At 44.6% G+C, this 20,707-nt stretch overlaps 1 protein-coding gene across 2 annotated transcripts in view; it reads right to left on the minus strand.

The window, feature by feature from the left end:
* Positions 1–11,610: 11,610 nt before the first annotated feature.
* NCKAP1 (NCK associated protein 1) overlaps positions 11,611–20,707 on the minus strand; it is a 124,274-nt gene continuing 115,177 nt past the window's right edge. For both annotated transcript variants that reach the window (XM_089779788.1, XM_075933759.2), the window contains 3 exons: positions 16,146–16,255; positions 13,131–13,220; positions 11,611–12,542 (listed from right to left, as the gene is read on the minus strand). In XM_089779788.1, coding sequence (XP_089635914.1) covers positions 12,426–12,542; positions 13,131–13,220; positions 16,146–16,255 — 317 coding nt within the window. In that variant the 3' untranslated portion in view covers positions 11,611–12,425. The remainder of the gene's footprint in view (positions 12,543–13,130; positions 13,221–16,145; positions 16,256–20,707) is intronic.

Here is a 20,707-nt window from a genome sequence, read left to right on the forward strand (position 1 = left end):
GAAATAGCATCAGTGTGGATGCTCAGCTGCTGTTAATTTGAAATAATTGATCTCCAGAGGCCTCTCAGCTGCACTTGTGGCCGTTCTGGCCACACCCCTGCTAGCTCCACTGCTCCCCTTCTCCAGCAGAACTTAAAGCTGCAGGCAGAAGAGAAAGGGCTTGTGGCTCGAGGAGAGCCCCAGGCCACACAGCAGCCACCCCATGAGCCATGGCCAACCCCAGTGCTCCCTTTGTGCCCCACAACAGCTGCCAGCACTCCCACAGTTCCCTTTATGCTCCTGGCCAGGAGCAAAACAAGGCATCGACCTGGTCCGGTGCGGAGATCCTCGACCTCATGAAAGTCTGGGGGGAGAAGTCCGACCTCCAAGATCTCTGCATCAGAATGGCTGCCAGCCAGGCCAAGAAGGGACACGTGGACCCTCAACCAGGTCTGCATGAAAATAAAAGAATTCCAGCAGGTCTACACTAAGGCCAGGGAGCAAAATGGACTCTCTGGGGAAGCTCCTCACACCTGCCACTACTATGAACAGCCAGATGCCATCCTGGGGCGGGGGAGAAGGGGTCGGTCACCTTCTTCCCCCGTCATTGTCCAGTGTGAGCCTCCACAAAGGTGGGTTTTGTGGATGAGAACAATGGGGAGGAGCAGACCAGACAGAGCACCATGCCTGCCAGCCAGGAGCTGCTCCTCCCCCTGGAAATATCCCCTCCCCCTGGAATGTCTCCCAGGGCTTGGACAATCCCGGCGAAGGCACTTCAGGTCCATAACATTCCCTATACAAATGCGGGGGCAGGCAGCAGGCTGCGAGGGGCTGCACGCTCTCCACTCGGACTTCTCAGCCTGGGGAGGGTCTCAGAACAGCCTGTGCACATGGGTACACAGGGCGCATCAGTTCAGAGCACTCAGCTCTATGATAGCCAGCTCTCTGATGGACAGGAGTACTGGCTAGCACTTGGTGACTAAAGGGTTAAACTCAGGTAGCTATGGGTGTTGTTGGCAGGGAGCCAGAAGAACCAATAGTGTTGAAATTTAAATTGTAAATATATACCTGCTGCATTTTCTCTTTATGGAGTTTTAAGCCAGGAATTGGGAGAGAGAAAATGATTTAAAGCCAGGCAGGACTACCATGCCTCCAAAGAATTCAGGACATGGAAGTGGAGGACCATGAAGGGATTGTGAGTAAATAAGGGGAAAATGTACATTTAGTCAGGAGTAGAGTAATTTTCTGTTTTGGTTGTTTGGTTAAACTTCTCTGTGTGAATCCATGCCGTCCCTCCCCCATTCACCATACCTGAGCTGGGCCAAAGATACTGTTTTCCCCACTCTGTGTTTTAATTTATTCTTTTCAGTTGCTCTTTAGCAACCATGAAAAGTAACAGAGAGGTAACCTTGTTAGTCTTCCCCACGAAAGCTCAACACCTAATAAACCATCTTTAGTCTTTAAAGTGCTACATGACTGCTTTTTTTGTTTTACCTAGCAACCAAGTATATCTTTTTGTTTTGTTAATAACCCCCCCTTTTTAAGGTGATGATTTGATTCTTGTTCTGGAAGGTAACAGGTGGTCTGTGTGTGTGTGTGTGTGTGTGTGTTTGCCTACCCTGAGGGGTCAGCTATCAGGGACACAGTTTGTTTTCTGTGTTGTTTCTTTTTCAAGCTCTCTTGTGGAAAGAGCTGTGGTACCCCTTTGGGAAGAATTTCAAGCATTTCTCCTGGTTTTTTTTAAGGGATTAAATCACTTGATAGTGGCAGCTACCTCCCAAAGTCAGTGACTCTGGGGAGTTTTTGTAAACAGAGCCTATAGAGGCAAGGTATTTAAGGTCTCTTGTGGGCCCCCACCTTCTGCACTCAGAGTGCCAGAGTGGGGAACAGCCCTCTCACACAGGAACCCCGCGATCCTTCTCACAAGGTTCCTGGACAGGCCCGCTGTGGGTGTAGTGATGTTCTCCTGGGACATCTGTGCCCCTGCAGGAAAGTGCCTGCTATCTGGGCAACAGATGGTCTTACTCTAAGCACATTCCCATTGTCCGAAACAAGACCTTATGAGTTGGCTCAGAGATTAGGGCTAGGCTTCATGCACAGTGCCTCCTGGGATGACTGCCCTTGTCACTTTTCTTCACAGATGGCCTAGCTGCAAGTGTAGCACATCCAACACCTCCCACGCCATCTTCCCGCCTTTCTGGGATCTGCCGCAGAAAGTGCACCAGGGAAGACCTGCTGCGGGACCACATGGCCTGCCACCAGTCCCTCATCCAGGAGTTCGATGAGGAGCACCAGGAGCAGGCCACCAATGCGAGGAGCACCAGGCTAACCAGGAGCAGTGAATGGAAGGCCATGTGGGAGTAGTTGGCTAGCATGAGGCTACGTGCTTCTCCATAACATCGATATGCATGGAGTGGGCCATCAGCCACGCCCTCATCCCCATCCCCCCCGCCAAAACTGCCCTCCCCAGGGGCCGCTGGGGCCACCGAACACGTGGCAGTACAACCTCTCAGGCAGCCAAAGCCTCCCGAGCTACACTAGGCAGGCATCACTCTCAGCCCCATTCCTGAGCCCCCTCCCCACTCTTATTCCAGGTTCTTTCCCCAGTCCCTCCCCTGTTGTATATACCTCAAACAAAAAGGCTTTTTTATTTGCTCTGCAGGGGAGAAGGGTGGAGTGGAGGAGGAAATCCACACAGGGCCAACCAATGCAGAGGTCCCTAGGGGAGAGGCCTGGGGGAGAGTCTGACAGTTGGCCTTGGCTGAAACTCTCTTTCAAGACCTCCTAGATGAGCACAGTCCTCTGTTATGCTCCCCTGATGGGCACTGGTGTCTGACTGCTTGTAAGCCCTGGCCAGCCTATCAGCCTCTACCCTCCTCCCTGGCAGGAAAGTCTCCTCCCTTGCTCTCAGATAGGTTGTGGTGCACACAGCAGGCTGCCACCCACAAACGGGATGTTGTGCTCGTTGAGGTCCAGATGGGTGAGGAGAGTCCTGAACTTTCCCCCCCTTTAGGTGGCTGAAGACACGCTCCATCACCACACAGTGTCTGCACCACTTGGCACTGAAATGCTCCTTGGTAGGATCCACGCTTACATCAGCCAGGGAGGTAAGGCACAGGCTGTGTCGCTCAGGGTGCACATGGGCATGTCCATGTCCCTGACCCTGAAGGTGAGGTCAGTGTGCATCCTCTGGAGCAGGCTTGGGTTTTGAAAGATGCGGGTGTTGTGTGCCTTCACTGACCACTATGTCCATGAACTGTCCCTTGTGGTCCACCAGAGCCTGCAGCACCATAGAGAAGTACTCCTTTCTGTTTACGTAGTCCAAGGCATGATGGTTGCGGGCCAAGATGGGGACCTGAGTGTCGTCTGTGGCCCTGCCGCAGTTGGGGAAGCCCATGGCGGTAAAGCCATCCATGATGTGGTCAACATTGCCCAGAGTAATGACCCTCTGCAGCAAGATGGTGTTGATGGCCTTGACTACCTTTAGGAGCACGGGCCTGACCACGATTTCCCTACTCTGGACTGGTTCCCCATGGAGCGGTTCCTGTCTAGCATGGCAAACTTCCATAGGGTGATACGCTTCTCTAGGGGGGTGACGGGTCTCATGTGGGTGTTCTGTTGCCTGAGGGCAGGAGCAAGCCACTTGCAGAGCTCGAGGAAGTTGGCCTTCCACATGCGGAGGTTCTGGATCCATTGATGGTCATCTCATCACTATAGGATGATGCGGTTCCACCAGTCAGATCTGGTCTCCCTCCGCCAGAAGCGATATTCTATGTGCGCAGGAGATCGAGGATCATTTGCTGTAGCAGGAGTGCCAGGGCCTGGGTGAACGGGTCCTGCAGTTTGGACTGGTCATCATCAACCTGAAGCATCATGTGTGCAGTTTGGATGAACTGCACCAGCTCCATGTTGGACGTGCTATGGTGTCTACATAGGCAAGTAGAGCATGTGGTGAGAGTTTGGCATCCCGCGAAAGGGCAGACAGTGGAGAAATGGTGGGACACACGCAGGTCCCCTTTGATCATGCGTCTCAGCTAGCCTCAGCAAGCAGCTGTAGGAAGTGTCCACCATCCCAGTCCCCTCCCCGGAGTGCTTCTGGGGGCTTTAAATCCAATGCAGGCTCTAATCAGTGTGGACGTGCTATTTCGAAATAATTCTGCACTATTATAATGCTGCCTTACAATCATAGAATCATAGAATAATAGGACTGGAAGGGACCTCGAGAGGTCATCGAGTCCAGCCCCCCGCCCTCAAGGCAGGATCAAGCTCCGTCTACACCATCCCTGACAGATGTCTATCTAACCTGTTCTTAAATATCTCCAGAGAGGGAGATTCCACCACCTCCCTTGGCAATTTATTCCAATATTTGACCACCCTGACAGTTAGGAATTTTTTCCTAATGTCCAATCTAAACCTCCCCTGCTGCACTTTAAGCCCATTACTCCGTGTCCTGTCCTCAGAAACCAAGAGGAACAAATTTTCGCCTTCCTCCTTGTGACACCCTTTTAGATATTTGAAAACCGCTATCATGTCCCCCCTTAATCTTCTTTTTTCCAAACTAAACAAGCCCAGTTCATGAAGCCTGGCTTCATAGGTCATGTTCTCTAAACCTTTAATCATTCTTGTCGCTCTTCTCTGTACCATTTCCAATTTCTCCACATCTTTCTTGAAATGTGGTGCCCAGAACTGGACACAGTACTCCAGCTGAGGTCTAACTAGTGCAGAGTAGAGCGGCAGAATGACTTCACGAGTTTTGCTTACAACACACCTGTTGATACAACCTAGAATCATATTTGCTTTTTTTGCAACAGCATCACACTGTTGACTCATATTCAACTTGTGGTCCACTATGACCCCTAGATCCCTTTCCGCCATGCTCCTTCCTAGACAGTTGCTTCCCATCTTGTATGTATGGAACTGATTGTTCCTTCCTAAGTGGAGCACTTTGCATTTCTCTTTATTAAACCTCATCCTGTTTACCTCTGACCATTTCTCTAACTTGCTAAGGTCATTTTGAATTATGTTCCTATCCTCCAAATGTGGACATGTTATTTCAAAATAAGTTATTTTACAATAATTTCCTAGTGTAGTCATGCCCTTTGTTTTTTATTACCATGACTCCATAAAATTTATTCTGAAGTTTATAAAACACTACACTGCCATTTGTGAAAATAATTAGAATGATATAAAAGTAGTAACAATATTAAAAGAACATTCGATTTGCAGAGTCAAGCTCTCAAAGGTTAGGAAATGCCAGAATTAAGATGATGCATTCAGTCTTAATTTGTCCACATTGTGCTATATGCATTATGATACACTCCTGAATTAGATGATCACCTACCATTTTTTCCACAAGGTCCCTGTTTCATTTAGTGACAGGATGGATGCTGCTCCCTGAATCTGCACTGAATATGAAATTATGAATGGGTTTGCACTCATTCATGTAGATTAACAAAGTCCTTCTTTTTTCAGTATATTCAATGATAAGAGAAAATAGTGGGGAGATGTAGATGCAGAGAAGTTTCTACAAATTAGATGCACACAGTGATTATGTATGGTAACAACCAGGGCTTGACAAATCACTGAATCTACTCGCCCATGGCGAGTAGATTTCAGCCAGTCGCCCTGTTCACCGGTGCACAGTGCGGGGTGCGCGAGTAGGTTTCGCCACCATTTGTCAAGCCCTGGCTAACAACCTATGATAAATAGTATTATATATATATAAATAAGGCCTTTGTCTCCTTAAATTCCTCAGTTCCTGTTTTGTCTCCATCCACTCACTAGCTTTCTCAAGTTATTGCATGAGTCTACAATAATCACCATATCTAGTGATTTACAATTACTCATTCTGTGAGCCAAGGCTGGCGCTTTTGACAAAAGTGGGCTTCTAAGGTTAATTTGAGATCTTAATGACCAAGAGCTCCAATCCTGCACACACTTATGCTTCAGGAATAAAGATCAAAGGAATTATTTAAAATCCATGATTCTTTTACCTATTTTTCCTCACAATATAATGATTTTATCCATAAAACTATGGTGTAAAGATAATGTGATGAGGATTTTGCTCATCTTGATTCCGTGATATAGAAACAGACCTTGATTGGGTTAAAAACAAAAAATGAAAAATTCAGTTGGCATGTTTTCCAGCATCTTATTTCCAATTATTTAAAAAGGTAGACAATTTTCTGATCATTCCTGTCATTTCTGTTACACTGATCTTTAAACCCAACCTCTGGACAATTTCCACCTCCCCCCAGCCTATTTTCCCCCTCCCACACACAGTTACATACTGTATATAGAACAGTGATTGCTTGTTTATTTTGTTCCCTGCAACCACAGGCTTGTTTACTAAATTGACTAACACATTTTTAGCAGAAGAGCCAGCAAGTATGTACACAAATATTTGCAAATCTGATGGATGGGAATAAATGTGATTAAGGTTATTGACTTAAAACTACTTGTCTACATAAGTAATCTACACACTCAGATCTCGCCCAACATACCAACCCTCTGTCCTCATACTGTCAATCATCATTGTGCTGAAGCATTAGGATAAAAATTTACAAAAATACATTTCCCCCCAAGCTGTAAAATACCGCCACAGGATTTTTGATTACTACTTTTCCTTGACTGTCTTCTCCTTGTGGTTTTGTCTGCTGCCCAATTTCAGTTCCAGTGCTTCTGGTAAACTGCCAGTATTCTCAATGCTACTTGGTCCAAATAACGTATACTGTAATATAACGGTTGCTTGGCAGTGACAGTCATTTTTCATTGACTCCTAATTTAGATTTTGGTACATCAGCAGCATATAGACACAGGAATAGTTTACTTCACTTAAATTAAATCGGAGCTGCAAGCATCTAACCATAACATTACATTATAGAGGCTCATGCTTGGAGTCACTGGTCTCAGCTTGAACCCCACCGGTGCAAGGTTGAGGTATCTAGCAAATGGTCAGAATAGAGGAATAATAATTTATGCAGTAGATTATTGAAGAATGACATCTTAAGGATATGGATAGATTATTTCTCTTTTCTTCCTTAATAATAAGAACAGCCATACTGGGTCAGACCAAAGATCCATCTAGCCCAGTATCCCATCTTCTGACAGTGGCCAATGCCAACTGCCCCTGAGGGAATGAATTGCACAGATTGTAATCATTGAGTGATCCATCCCCTTTCTCCCATTCCCAGCTTCTGACAAACGGAGGCTAGGGACACCATCCCTCTCTCTCCCGGCTAACAGCTATTGATGGACAGCATTCTTCATTAATTTATCTAGTTCCTTTTTGAACCCTGTTATAGTGTTGGCCTTCACAACATTCTCTGGCAAGGAGTTCCACAGGTTGATTGTGCATTGTGTAAAGAAATACTTCCTTTTGTTTAAACCAGTTACCTATCAGTTTCATTTGGTGACCTCTAGTTCACGTGCTATGAGAAGAAATAAATAAGGAATCAACTTCTAGTTCTGGCAGTGTAGAAAGGCTCTGCAAGTTTCAGTCTTGCAAAGGAAGTCTTAGCCTTTCCTTGCCAGAATGGAAGGCTCTGACAGCAGGGAGTTGATATAGATTAATAAAGCTAGTCTGTGGCACTCTGAACTACCTTCTCCAACAAACACATAGCATAATTGGGTTGGGGCCGTCTCCCCCTTAAATCGGTTAAATGTTACGTTTAACTGGTTAACCAATGAAATGAGATTTTACATCCCTATTCCATATCTTTCTTAGAAGTAGCCAGTAATTTTTCCTGCAGCTCTGGGACAGGACTAGTCACAGGCCAAGTGAGTGTCTCTGATGCAGCATTTAATCCCCTTTGCCAGAGGTTGCTTTGGAGATTTAGCCCTTTTGCACTGAATAAAAACCACAATCAGAAAGCACTGTAGCCACTATGCAATTCAGCTGCATTAATATTTTTGGGCTACAATTTGTCAAACATTATTGTTTGCACTGAAAGAGCAATTTACCTTATCCATGAATGGGTGTGGAATTTGGAATAAGTCTTGTGAACCATACGCTACAGTTTGGGTATAGACAGCGCATGTTGCACACATGACTGTCACAAACGCTTTGAGACAAATGAATTGCAGTCATGGATTCAAACACGATTGTAACAGCTTGAAGCTCCAGAGAGAACTCATTTGTCAAATTCTATTGGGCTATTCTGTTTTTAGAAATCTGGCTGAGGGAATAATGGATTAAAATTTGTCATTTTTGTAGAGAATACTTGTAGGAGACAGAGCTCATCTGGTTGGCTTAAGGCCTACAGCACTAGATTATCTAGAGAGTTGGAATACTTAATCTCCTGGAGTTGAAGCCTCTTTCCTTATATCAAAAGTCAAACTTGTAGCAGAAAGGTTTTTTTCGGTGAGGGGCTTTTGGATGAAATCACATTTTCTGCAACTGCCTAACTAGCCAATACTTTCAATTTCCAAACTATAAAACTGAACTAATTTGTGAGACAGGCGTCGTCTTTGGCTACATGCATGCTTGATTGGTGGAAATAATGGCATTTATGTTGACATTGCTCTAGAATTTCTTTAGTGGCTTGGGCTATCATGACAGAATGACAACAATTGATTACATTTCCTTCCTTAGTTTCAGAATCATCTTTCCTAATATTATAGGAGGGACAGTCTTTTGCACGTTTTGTTTGGCAGGAAGAGAATTTTCTATGTTCCTCTGTGGTTTTCTGTCCCAGTTGAGGTCTGTCCAGCATATTCCTTGTGTTCGGTTGACGTACTCAGGGTGTGGTGAGGAGATGATGCTCCTGCATTCCTAAGTCCCCTTTCCTTTGCATTGAATTGTTCAGTGGGCAGGGGAGCTTTTAGTGTTCACTTGTTCTCAGCAGTGGCTAGGAGAGCAATCTCATGTGGTGAGCCTTTCAATCTTGGACTGATAACGCTACCTTGCTGGGTTTGTGATATACTGAGGTAGTGCAGTGAGAGATGTGCTGACTGGGTATGCTCCAGAAAGAGTCATAGACAAGCTGCAAACACCTTATGGTCAGATGTTGGCAGTCTAACACAGAAAGCAAGCTCCTGACCTGCCCTAAATAAATAAATACACATTTTCAATAATGTTATGACTGTTTGCAGCTGGCAGATGTGTAGGAGACCTGCTAGAAAGGGGATGGCCAAACAGGCGTGATTTCCTGGCAGTAAAATTCAGCTAACTTTGGTTAGATAGGAGAAAGGACATATGCAGCAGTCAGGATTAGCGAACGTTAGGATTTAAAATACCGTGACCTGGGTAAATTACCAAAGTGACCAGTAGTGAATTGGCTAATTAACATCAAAGCAACCATTAAACATGCAAAGCTATTTTTCTTCCCCACACTGATCAAGATTAAAGTCACACATAGCCAGGCTATTCCATAAGCAGATTTTGACAGTAAAACTCAAGACATGCAACTGTTGCCAACTGGAAGACAGGAGCTCTTACCACACACATTCAGTATGTCAAGCAAAAGCTATTTAAATAAATATTAGAAGGCAGAAATTTGATACATTATTAAAACTAGGGTATTGAATTAACAAGCTGCATCAGATTTCCCATTTAACTTAATTTTTTCACAAATCAATTATCTTTGTGATACTGCATATCAGTCCAAAAAGCAACATTTTTATTTCCCTAGTTTTAAAAATAGATTGAATAATTAATATGGACGTAATGTGCTACATACTTCTATTTCATCCTATTGGCTTGTTTTCCTTCATTATAGCTGATGAGCATACAACAGCTCTCTGACCACAGAAAAAGTTACCAGTGCGTCCAAGAACAGGGGCCCTATACAATGTCCAGAGTCAGAGCTGTTTAGAACCACAGTCTCTATGGTAAAAGCGATGAGGAATCCTGTGGCACCTTATAGACTAACTGCCCATGAAAGCTTATGCTCCAACACTTCAAAGACCCACTTCATCAGATGCATGCATCTGATGAAGTGGGTCTTTGCCTACGAAAGCTTATGCTCCAACACTTCAGTTAGTCTATAGGGTGCCACAGGACTCCTCGCCACTTTTGCAGATTCAGACTAACATGGCTACCCCCTCAGTCTCTATGGTGCTGATCAAAGAGCAAACCATCTGGTCAGCTTTCATACTCATATGAGCCAACTTTATCCTGCATGCCAATTTGCATGGTTGACAAAAACAGATCTATTATATATCTCTCTTGTTCAGTGATGTCATGGTTTTAGCAGCATTCTCCCTGCTTCTCAAGTTTTTCAGTTTTTACTCTCTAGAAGTGCATTTTCTCCATATGGGAGTGATTGGTGTTAATATGCATCAGAAATACACTTTTTGTATTGTACAGTAAAACTCCGATGGTCCGGCATCTGATGGTCCGGCACTCCTGATGGTCCGGCACCATCAGGAACCCAAAGAGCTCCGGGCATCTTGACCATTGGAGCTGCTCTGCCCCCAGCTTCCCCGATTCAGCCGCTGCTAAAACTGACCAGCAGCTGAATCAAGGAAGCCGGGGGCAGAGCAGCTGGAGTGCTGCCGGGTAGGTCCCGTAAGCGCTGCCCCTCGGGGCTGCGGGACCAACCCAGCAGCACCCCATCTGCTCTGCCCCAGGTATCCCCAAGTCAGCCGCTGCTGAAACTGATCAGCAGCTGACTCCAGGAAGCCCAAGGCAGAGCTGCTCTGCCCCGGCTTCCTGGAGTCAGCTGCTGATCAGTTTCGGCAGCGGCTGACTTGGGGACACCTGGGGCAGAGCAGCTGGGGTGCTGCCGGGTTGGTCCAGTAGTGCCGAAGAGCGGAGCTGTGGGACCAACCCGGCAGCCCCCCAGCTGCTCTGCGCCAGGCGTTCTGATTCAGCCGCTGCTGAATCTGACCAGCGGTTGACTCCAGGAAGCCTGGGGCAGAGCAGCTCTGCCTTGGGCTTCCCGGCATCAGCCGCTGATCAGTATCAGCAGCGGCTGACTTGGGGACCCCTGGGGCAGAGCAGCTGGGGTACTGTTGGGTTAGTCCAGTAGCACCGAGGAGCGGCGCTGCGGGACCAACCCGGCAGCACCCCAACTGCTCTGCCCCAGGCGTCCCCAAGCGCAGCTGGGGTGCTGCCGGGTTGGTCTCGCCGCGCCAAGGGTCGGCGCTACTGGACCAACCTGGCAGCACTCCAGCTGCTCTGCTGCAGGTGTCCCCGATTCAGCCGCTGCTGAAACTGACCAGCAGTGGCTGAATCAGGGATGCCTGGGGCAGAGCCGGACTATCGGAAGAGGGGGCTATGAGGGGTCTGGAGTGGCATCCCCCCCACCCCACCCCAGATCCCTCATAGCCCCCCCTTCTGATAATTCGTCATATCTAATAATCCAGCACACCCTGGGTCATAAAAGGTGCTGGATTATCAGAAGTTTACTGTACACTGTAAAATGAGAAGTTGAAGGTCTGTGGCATTCAACGGATGTTTCATGTGTATTTTTAAAATTCCTTCCTGTGAAGTTTTATAAGTTGTCTATATGTGGAGTTCCATACAAAGCTGGATATTACAAAATCTTCACATGGAAGGATTAAGGGTTTAATCAACTGACCTGCAAACCAATGTACAAGATCAGTGTTAAAACTTAATGTGTTAGGATAAATTAACATTTTAAATTGTAATTTTACACTACAAAAAAAATAATCACCAACATGTAATACAGTCTAGTGTTTATTGTATGTTATGGAAGGTACACTTGAATTTCAAAAATTTTAAAACATATAAAAAGTGGTTAAGGGCTAACATTTTTATCAACATCTGATAAATGTGTAAGAATGTTTATTATACAGCAGGGTACAATGGTAGTGTTAATGCCAACAGGGCACCATGGAAGATAGTCTAAAAATTTTTCCCACTTTGCTTTATACAAACAACATCACGTGCTGTTTAAGAATATTGGGAGAGGACTGCTGTCGGGGGATAAACAGTCCTATAGCATTTTTAATGTTCTATAGTGTCATAGTATTTAGTTTGGCGAATGTTTCAAAATAAAGGAAAGTAGAAATGCTGTAATTACTTCACAGAAATGCACATCCAATTCTTGTTTTCAATAAGAACAATAGGTACAGATTATAACTTTCCCTATATGAAATAATTTACACACAGATGAAAACTAGAACACTATCTAAAATAATCACTAAATACATTTTTCTTCTTGGAAATAAACACGCAATTATGGTTTTGCATGATCAAATATCAAAAACATATAGCAGAAGTAGTGTTTTTCTTTTAAAGATAACCAATACTCTAAAAATAAAAAAGGAGTATTTTCATGAATGTGCAACCTAAAATCAATCAAGCTCATATTGTAGTACAACCATATTAAGAAACCACTGATCAGAAATACAACTGTATGGAAGAAAGTTTATAATCCACAAAACTGTTTGTCAGGCCATAAAGTAAAATAGCTCCACAGTTTACAGGTAAAACTGAGGCAACATAGATGCGTGCTAAGTCTTCAGTATGTAGATATTTATGCAGAAGATGTGACACTTTGTTTGTAGACAGCATGGTATGCATTTCGCAACAAGACATAAGGGAAACAAGACTCCAAGAGATCCATTGTAAGGAATGGAGACTCCTGCACAATCTGAAAAAGAACAAGAATGTATCAAGCTTCCTTAATGCACAAAATTAAACTATCAAGATTTGAGACTCATCTACCACATTTGATTACTATCAGCCTACACTAGAACAGAATTTATATTTTTGGCTAAAGAGTGAAAAGGTAAATTCTGCAGAATGGTCATCCCACAAAGTACTTTCAAGTACAGAGTTTAAGCTAACAGATAGAAAGCTTTTCAAACTTAGTTGCAAGTATTTTAAACAGGCTTTGGACACTAAAAGCAATGCTCAGAACAGACTCTCATGAGTTATCTTCTTAGTTTAATTTGCACTAATTTAATGTGACATCAATATAGAGCTGAATCCATTATTCAATTGTGAAAGTTACTTGACTACCGCTATAATCTTGTCTGGCATTTCTAGGCAACACAGAGAAAGATAATACTCAATAGTAAAAAAATACTTGTGTAGAGAGATGGGAGAAAAAAAAAAATCAAAAGAACTTCAGTTCTTAATGTCATCCTATTGTCATGATGTCAGAAAGTATTTCTATTGGTTGATGAGTTACAACAGCAAGGGTATCTGTCAAAAGGGACTTAGCATGAGAACTTACCATGTCTAACAGTAAATAAACAGATTCTCTGTTCCTTGTAGTAGTTTTGTCTGTCTCCTGACCAATTTTCAGTAGGCTAGATGATGCAAGCTACAAAAAATGATTGAAAAACAATAAACATTGTAAAATGTCGTTGTATTTTAAGTTGATCAGTTTTTGCTACTTTCATTTAATTTAATTGATGGGAAGAATAATCTCCTTTACTGTTGTAGGTTATTAGCACAACAAAATAGAAAGGAAGTACCATGATTAAATTACAAGCACACTTTCTGCAAAAGGTCAAATTCTAATACTACCTATAATTAAAGAATGTATACATTATTACTTCATCACAATTGCTAGCTAATGTGTAGGCAAACCAAACAACTTGTTTTAGCAATAAAGACCCAGATACCACAAAAATGAAAACATCTGCTTTAGTCTTTGAAATCTGTGGCCCTGATCTTGCAATACATCATTTTGAAAATAAATGAACTGATAATTTTATCTTAATGAACTGTAGAATACACAAATAAAAATATTTGATCAGCTTCCAGAAACAGAATTTTTACTTCATGCCAATGACGTAGCAGCCCCATGTCTAGTACCTGTTCACAAATCTAAGTTTCTGAGTTGGGAAATTTCACTTTAAAATATTCTTAAGGACAAAAAAAAAAAAATTTGAAATAACTTGCCAGAAGGAAAAAAATGTCTATTTTTAATCTAAGGTGATAGTATTCACATTTCAAAATATTTTTTAGAAGATCCCTATACTTAATTTCAATGAGTAAAGAGCAATTAGGTTATTTAGTACATTTCTTTAATCAGAAGACAATTCTCAGGCTAACCACGAAAAAAAACTATTGAAAGAAACTGGATTACACCAAATTGAATTAAATGTCAGTGACTACCATTTTTTAATTATATTCTCAGCAGTCAAAGAATATACATGATCAAAAATGAAATACTTGCATGAAAAATATTTTTATATTACACAAAACTTTTGCTACCAGAAGTTGTAGCAAACAAAATTAGCCAAATCAAGGGATTAAGATGATTTTTTCTTCCACAAAGTAACAATGCATTACCTGAAGTGAGAAATCTTTTGCAAAAAGCACTGCTCACTGTACACTTCTAACTGCTGAAGATAAAGACAAATTCCCACCTTCCCAAATTCACACAAAAATAAGTTTAGCTAAAAGACTTAACCTGACACTGCCCGGGTCCTTCGGGGCAGAGCCTTGAGTATATGTGTGTGTGGGAGGATGGGGGCATGGGAGAGCGAGGGTTGGGGAACGAGAATCTCAGGGTGGCGGGGGGGAGGTCTCCCATCTAGCAGGAGACCACCATGGGCCTTCTGTCTCTTCCCAGCCAGCACAGGCCTTCCTGTCCCTTCTGGTGCTGTAGCCAAGGGCCAGCAGAGGGTGGGTGGAAGAGTTGGGGGTAGGGAGGCTCCTTACCTGGTCTTGGGGAAGGCAAGATAGCACAGCCCCAAGCACTCTCTTGGTGGTGTGGCTGCCTCTTAGTGGCCACAGTACATATACCTCTCCCTTGCGCTCACTGCCCCCAGGGGCCACTCTCAATATCATGTCCCTCCTCTTTCTGTCCCTCCTGCCTCCTCCCTTTCCATGTTATGGTACACGGTATCATTCCTGCCACTTTCCATTTTCTTGGCACAACCATAACTTGACCTTCCTTTAAGTTAGAATAAGAGGAAGCTGCAAACCAAATCTAAACACAGATTTCCCAAACAATATACGTAACTCTTTCCAATCTTGCATTACAATATAAGAGATCATGTATTCTATTTTTAACATATATTAACATGCACATTCTACATTCAAGCACAAATATTACACCACAAAAATGCTTCAAGAATTTTAGGCTCATGTTTTACTATCCACTGACCTATGTTTACCCACCTCTTGTAATATTATACATTTAATCCATAAATATCTAAGTCTTTGTAATATACATTTGCATTCTGTGTATCAAAATTAAGACAATTTATAACTAGTTTAAATATAAGATAGAGTAAAGCAGTTAATTCCTTAAAATTACATTTTCTATCTGAATTTTTAAAATATCTGAAGAATGCTAAATCAGAAATTAAGTTCTTAAGAATAAAGTACAACCACCTACTCTTAACACAAAATTCAATAGAAAGATTTAGCTCTTCAAGAAATACTTATGACTAGCAAAGCTGGGCAAAAAATGAATTTTGTTTTGTTTGGCAGCAAATTGAAAAGTCAGGGAGAACTAGTTTTGATTCCTAAAACATATGAAATTTGTCAGCAAATTGGAAAAGTTAATTTCAGGACCAGCAAACATACACCCATGTACATAGGAGTACCTTAATAATCTTTGGCCCAAAGGTTAGGTACTTTGCTCAGGATCTGGAACACCCCCGTGTGAATTCCCACTCTGGAGCAGAGACAAAAATCTCTCCCTCAAGCTACATGTTGCTCTCAATTAATCCTGTGGAAACTGTTCCATTTTGTACAAATTTTTAAATAGCCATTGCCCCAAAGAGAATGTGAAGATGATTCTAGCCTAGTTATTAAGGCATTCACCTTGGAGGTGATTAGCCTATAGTCTAGTGGTTAGGATGCTTACCTGGGATGTGGGAAATCTGATTTAAAATCCCTGCTCCAGAATGGCAATTCAAACCTGCATCTCTGAGATCCCAGTGCCTTAGGCACTTGACTGAAGTTGATGGGGGGGGAGGGGGAGAGGAGGAGATGCAGGGTGCAAACTCCCCCCACCCCCACTGACTCTGAACAACTGTTTTCCATCTACAACTATTGGGACGATTTGGTTACAAATGCACCAAACTGGCATTTTTGGTAATGAAATCATTCACCCCCAAAATTTTCACCCCAAATTTTTCACCCAACCCTAATGATTAATTTGTTGAAGGCTTTAATGGTGACCACTTTACATCTAAAACAGTTTGAGTTGCAACAGAGATAAGTTTTGTTTTGATTTGAGGCTGAGTTTTATAGCAATCAACTCTGATTATCAAACTGTACGTACAGCCAAAAATTCTTTAAGGCGGTCTTCGATGCTTCCCTTGTGGATGGTAAATAAAGCTGCAGCAATCTGGTTGATAGCTTTGGCCAAGCAATGAATGTTGTTGCAGTGCCCTAAACAAAACACAAACGTGTTATTACTTTAGCAACCCTTCTCAAAACTAAATGAATCTTTGAAAGTTGTAGCCGACAGGAGCATGTTTCATAACTGGAACAGAGTCATGGTTTGCAGTGACCTAACTTGAAATGGGCTACCAATTGTGCTGAGGGCTTTGGACCTCAGGGCCACAATCAGTAAAGAGCTTATAAAGGGAGCATGCTTAAAATTAATACAATGAAATACACTATTATATTTTACTCCCATGTTGCAGGTAAGTCACATGTAACGTACTAAGAATAGCAGATGTTTATTGCAAAGGCCTGTCTAATGCAGCAGTGGCAAGGGACATTAAAAAAATCACAAGGTGAGACAATTTCAGTGTTTAAATAGTATATGGATTGAACATAAGATCATACAGGTAGTGAAAAATTAAAATCCCCTCCCTCTTAAGCACTATGGTTATCCCAATGCTTGGCAAAGATCCCAGAGACTTTTGGAATGAAGGGAACATATATACTGGAAAGGTACTTAAGTTTCTACAAAAATGAAAGATTTTGTCATTAGCTGGCATTCAGTCGCACGCACACACACGTACGTCTTTCAGGTTCAATGGGCACAGAATGTATTGATTTTCCATGTGGTGGCTGTAGGGCAAAAGAGAGATTTCTTGAATAAAGCAGGGGAAGGACCTCCATTCAGAATCTGGATTTTACACAGGTTGGAGGGGAAACCGGTCTAGGATAGGGTTTCCCCTCCAACTTGTGTGTAAAATAGCCTGTCCTCCAAAACAATGTCAGTAATTCTCATAGTTCTGCTTTGATGGGTGAACCCCAGGAATAGCTTTTGGAGAAGAGAGTTATTTACCTCGTAACTGCTGTTCTTTGAGATCTATTGCTTAGGTCCATTCTGCTTAGGTGTGTGCACGCGCTGCATGCATGAGTCCTGGAAGCTTTTTAGCAGTACCTGTTGGGCCAGCAGGGGAGCCCCTGGAGTGGCGCCGGTATAGCTGTGCACATATTCCCCTGATGGTCCCCAACCCCCTCAGTTTCTTCTTGCTGAACATTCTGACAAAGGGGAGGTGGGCAGGATTGGAATGGACATAAGCAACATTTTGAAGAACAACAGTTACGAGGTAAGTAACTGTCTTTTCTTCTTCAAGTGCTTGCTTATGTCCATTCCATTTAGGTGACTCCCAAGCCATACCCACGGAGGAAGGTAAGAGGAATCAGATGGCAGCACTGCCCTACCAGCAGCTACGTCCTGTCTAGCCTGTTGCGTAATTGTGTAATGGTTGGTGTAAGTATGGACTGAAGACCATGTGGCCGCTCTACAAATGTCTATGATTGGCACCTGGGCTAGGAATGCCATCGAGGAGGCCTGGGTAGAGTGGGCCGTGAGACGTGGAACCGATTTCCCCTTTACATAGAATGCCCTGATGCATGCTGCGATCCATGAGGACAGGCACTTAGCTGACACTGGAAGCCCATTCTTTCTGTCTGCTATAGAGAAGAAGAGCAGAGTGGATCTACGAAACTGTCTCGTTCTTTCTAAATCAAAGGCAAGAGCCCTTCTAAAGTCTAGTGTGTGGAGTGCGTGCTCTCACATATCTGCATGCGGCTTCAGATTAAAAAAAACGGCAGAAAAATCTCCTGAGACATAGGAACAGGGACCCTACTTCAGGTAGAAAGGTGAAGTACGGACATAGAATCACCTTGTCCTTAGAAAACACCATATATTGCAACTCCAAAGAGAGCTCGCAACTCAGATACCCTCCTAGCTGAGAAGATAGCCACTAAAAAAGATAGGTGAGAGAGAGAACATGTAGCCAATGGCTCAAATGGGGCCCACGAGTCCCCGGAGCACCAAGTTTAGTTCTCACTAGGGAATAGGCTGCCTAACCTGTGGATAAAACCTATTCAAACCCTTCAGAAAATGCTTGATGATATGGCGTGGGTCCCCTCCTTGTCACTGGTGAAAGGCCGCAATGGCTGCTAGGTGTACCCTCACTGAGGTGGACAATCCTTGTTGCCTGAGGCCAAGGAGGTAGTCTAAGATTAGGGGGATGGGGCTCACACAGGGTCCCCACCTTTCTGAACAACCCAAGCTGAAAACCTCTTCCATTTGGCCTGATAGGTCACCCTGGTGGAGGGTTTCCTACTCTCCATCAGCACCCACCTCACAGGATCTGAACAAAGGAGCCCTGCCCCACACAGCCATGGATCCTCCAAGCTGTGAGGTGGAGGGACTGTAGGTTCGGGTGACATAGAAGGCCCTGGCTGAGCTCTTGCATCAATGGGTCCGGTACAAGCAGGAGGGCAACGGGGTCCTCCACTGATAGTGTTGGTGGGGCCATGCTGGGGCTATGAGAATCAACATTGCTTTGTACCTCTTGGCCCTCAGGAACACATCATGAACAGGGATGGGAGGGGGGAAGGAAGGTGTATCGGAGGCCCACTGGCCACTGCATCGCTAGGGCATCCCCCAACAACCCTGGACCATGCCCTCGGTATGAACAGAACCAGGGACACTTCTTGTTGGACAGATGCAAAAAGGTCTAGGAGGGGAGTCTGCCACCTGTGGAAAAGAAGGTGAACCACGTCTTCCTTGAGAGATCACTTGTGCGCTGAGAAGGCCCTGATGAGGCGGTCCGCTAGGGTATTGCAGGCCCCCCGGGAAGAAGGTAGCCCCTACAGAAACGAGCTCTACCCTGTTGGTTGATATAATACATCGCTGCTGTGTTGTTCATCAGAACAGAAACACAGCTGACCCTCAGATGAGGGAGGAATGCCTGGCAGGCCAGACAAACCGCCCTCAGCTCTCTGATATTGATATGTAACATCCTCTCCACCTTGGACCACATACCTTGCGTCTGTAGGTCTGCCAGGTGGACTCCCCAGCAGGTATTGGAGGCATCTGTCTCCAGCTGCATCGAGGGAGGGAGCTGGGTAAACAGGACCCCACAGCACACTTCGCTCTCCCTCAGCCACCAGTCCAATGTTGACAGGACCTCCAGGGGGATGGTAACCACAGCACTGATGTGATTGCGAGCTGGCCTGTAGACCCAAGCCTGAAGGGATCAGAGGTGCAGTCTGGCATATTGTACTACGTAAGTGCATGCCATCATGTGACCCAGTAGTCTCAAGCAGTGCCTCACCATGGTCCATAAAGGCCGTCTGCAGGCACTGAATAATGTCCTTTATGGTCATGAACTTTGAACGGAGCCTCCCCATCATGGCGTCTAACCTTGCGCCCAGAAATTCGATTACTTGAGTGAGTATGAGGGTCAATTTGGTTTAATTTAATAAGAGACCCAGCTGAGAGAAGATTTGCTTGACTAACACAATATGGAACAGTACCTGGACTCTGGAACAACCTCTGATGTGCAGTTATCCAGGTAGGGGCAGACATGAAGCCCTTCCTCTTTAAAAAGGCCACTACCACTGCCATGCATTTGGTGAAAACCCTGGGAGCAGTGGACAAGCCAAACACTAAGAAACGCAGGAACTTTCTGTGGTGAGAGACAATGGAAATGTGAAAGTACGCATCCTTCAAATTGAGGGCGGCGTATTGGTCTCCTAGATCGAGTGATGGGATAATGGAGGCTAGCGTCACCATCCTGAACCTTGATTTCCTTATGAAGGTGTTGAGGTCCAGGATGGGGCGAAGGCCCCCTTTAGACTTTGGAATGAGGAAGTAACAGGAATAAAAAGCCCTTTCCCCTGAACTCAAATGGAACTTCTTCTACCGCCCCCAAAGACAGGAGCAAAGACACCTCCTGATGAAGAAGGTACTCTGAGAGGGGTCCCAGAAGAGGGACAGGGAAGGGGGGTGGGAAGGAGGCGATGGGAGGAATGGGATAGAATATCCCCATGCCACCATACTGAGGACCCACCAGTCCTAAGTGATAGAACTCCAAGAGCGATAAAAAGGGGAGTCTGTCTGAGAAGGGGTGATCTAGCACTGGGGCTGGTACTCTATCATCGAGCGCACCTTCAAAAGCCCGACCTCTGGCCCTGGGACTTATACGGGGGCCCTTGGTTCTGGTCGGAGGCCGAGCAAGAGAGTGTCTCCTGGGGGCCTCTGGCATTATTCCTCCTACTTCTCTATCTGTGGATCCTTGTTGGTACGCCCTCTGCGGTCTCAGGTTCAGCAAGTGATGCTGTGGGGCGGGGATATGAATACCTAGGGACTTCAACGTTGCCCTAGAATCCTTAAGACTGTGCAGCTTGCTATCAATCTGTTCTGAAAAAAGCCCCAACCTATCAAAGGACAGATCCTGAAGTGTCATCTGGAATTCAGGGGGAATGCCAGAGACCTGAAGCCACGAGCTCTTGTGGCCATAGATTGTGTCACCAAATCTGCTGAGTCCAGTGCAGCCTGAAGGGCCGTCCTGGAGACCACCCTTTCTTCCTCTGTCAGTGCCGCAAATTCCTGTTGGGACCCCTGCAGGAGCTGGGCTTTAAACT

Source organism: Pelodiscus sinensis, chromosome 7, assembly GCF_052426305.1.
Source record: "Pelodiscus sinensis isolate ZL-2025 chromosome 7, ASM5242630v1, whole genome shotgun sequence".
Classification (NCBI taxonomy): Eukaryota; Metazoa; Chordata; order Testudines; family Trionychidae; genus Pelodiscus; species Pelodiscus sinensis.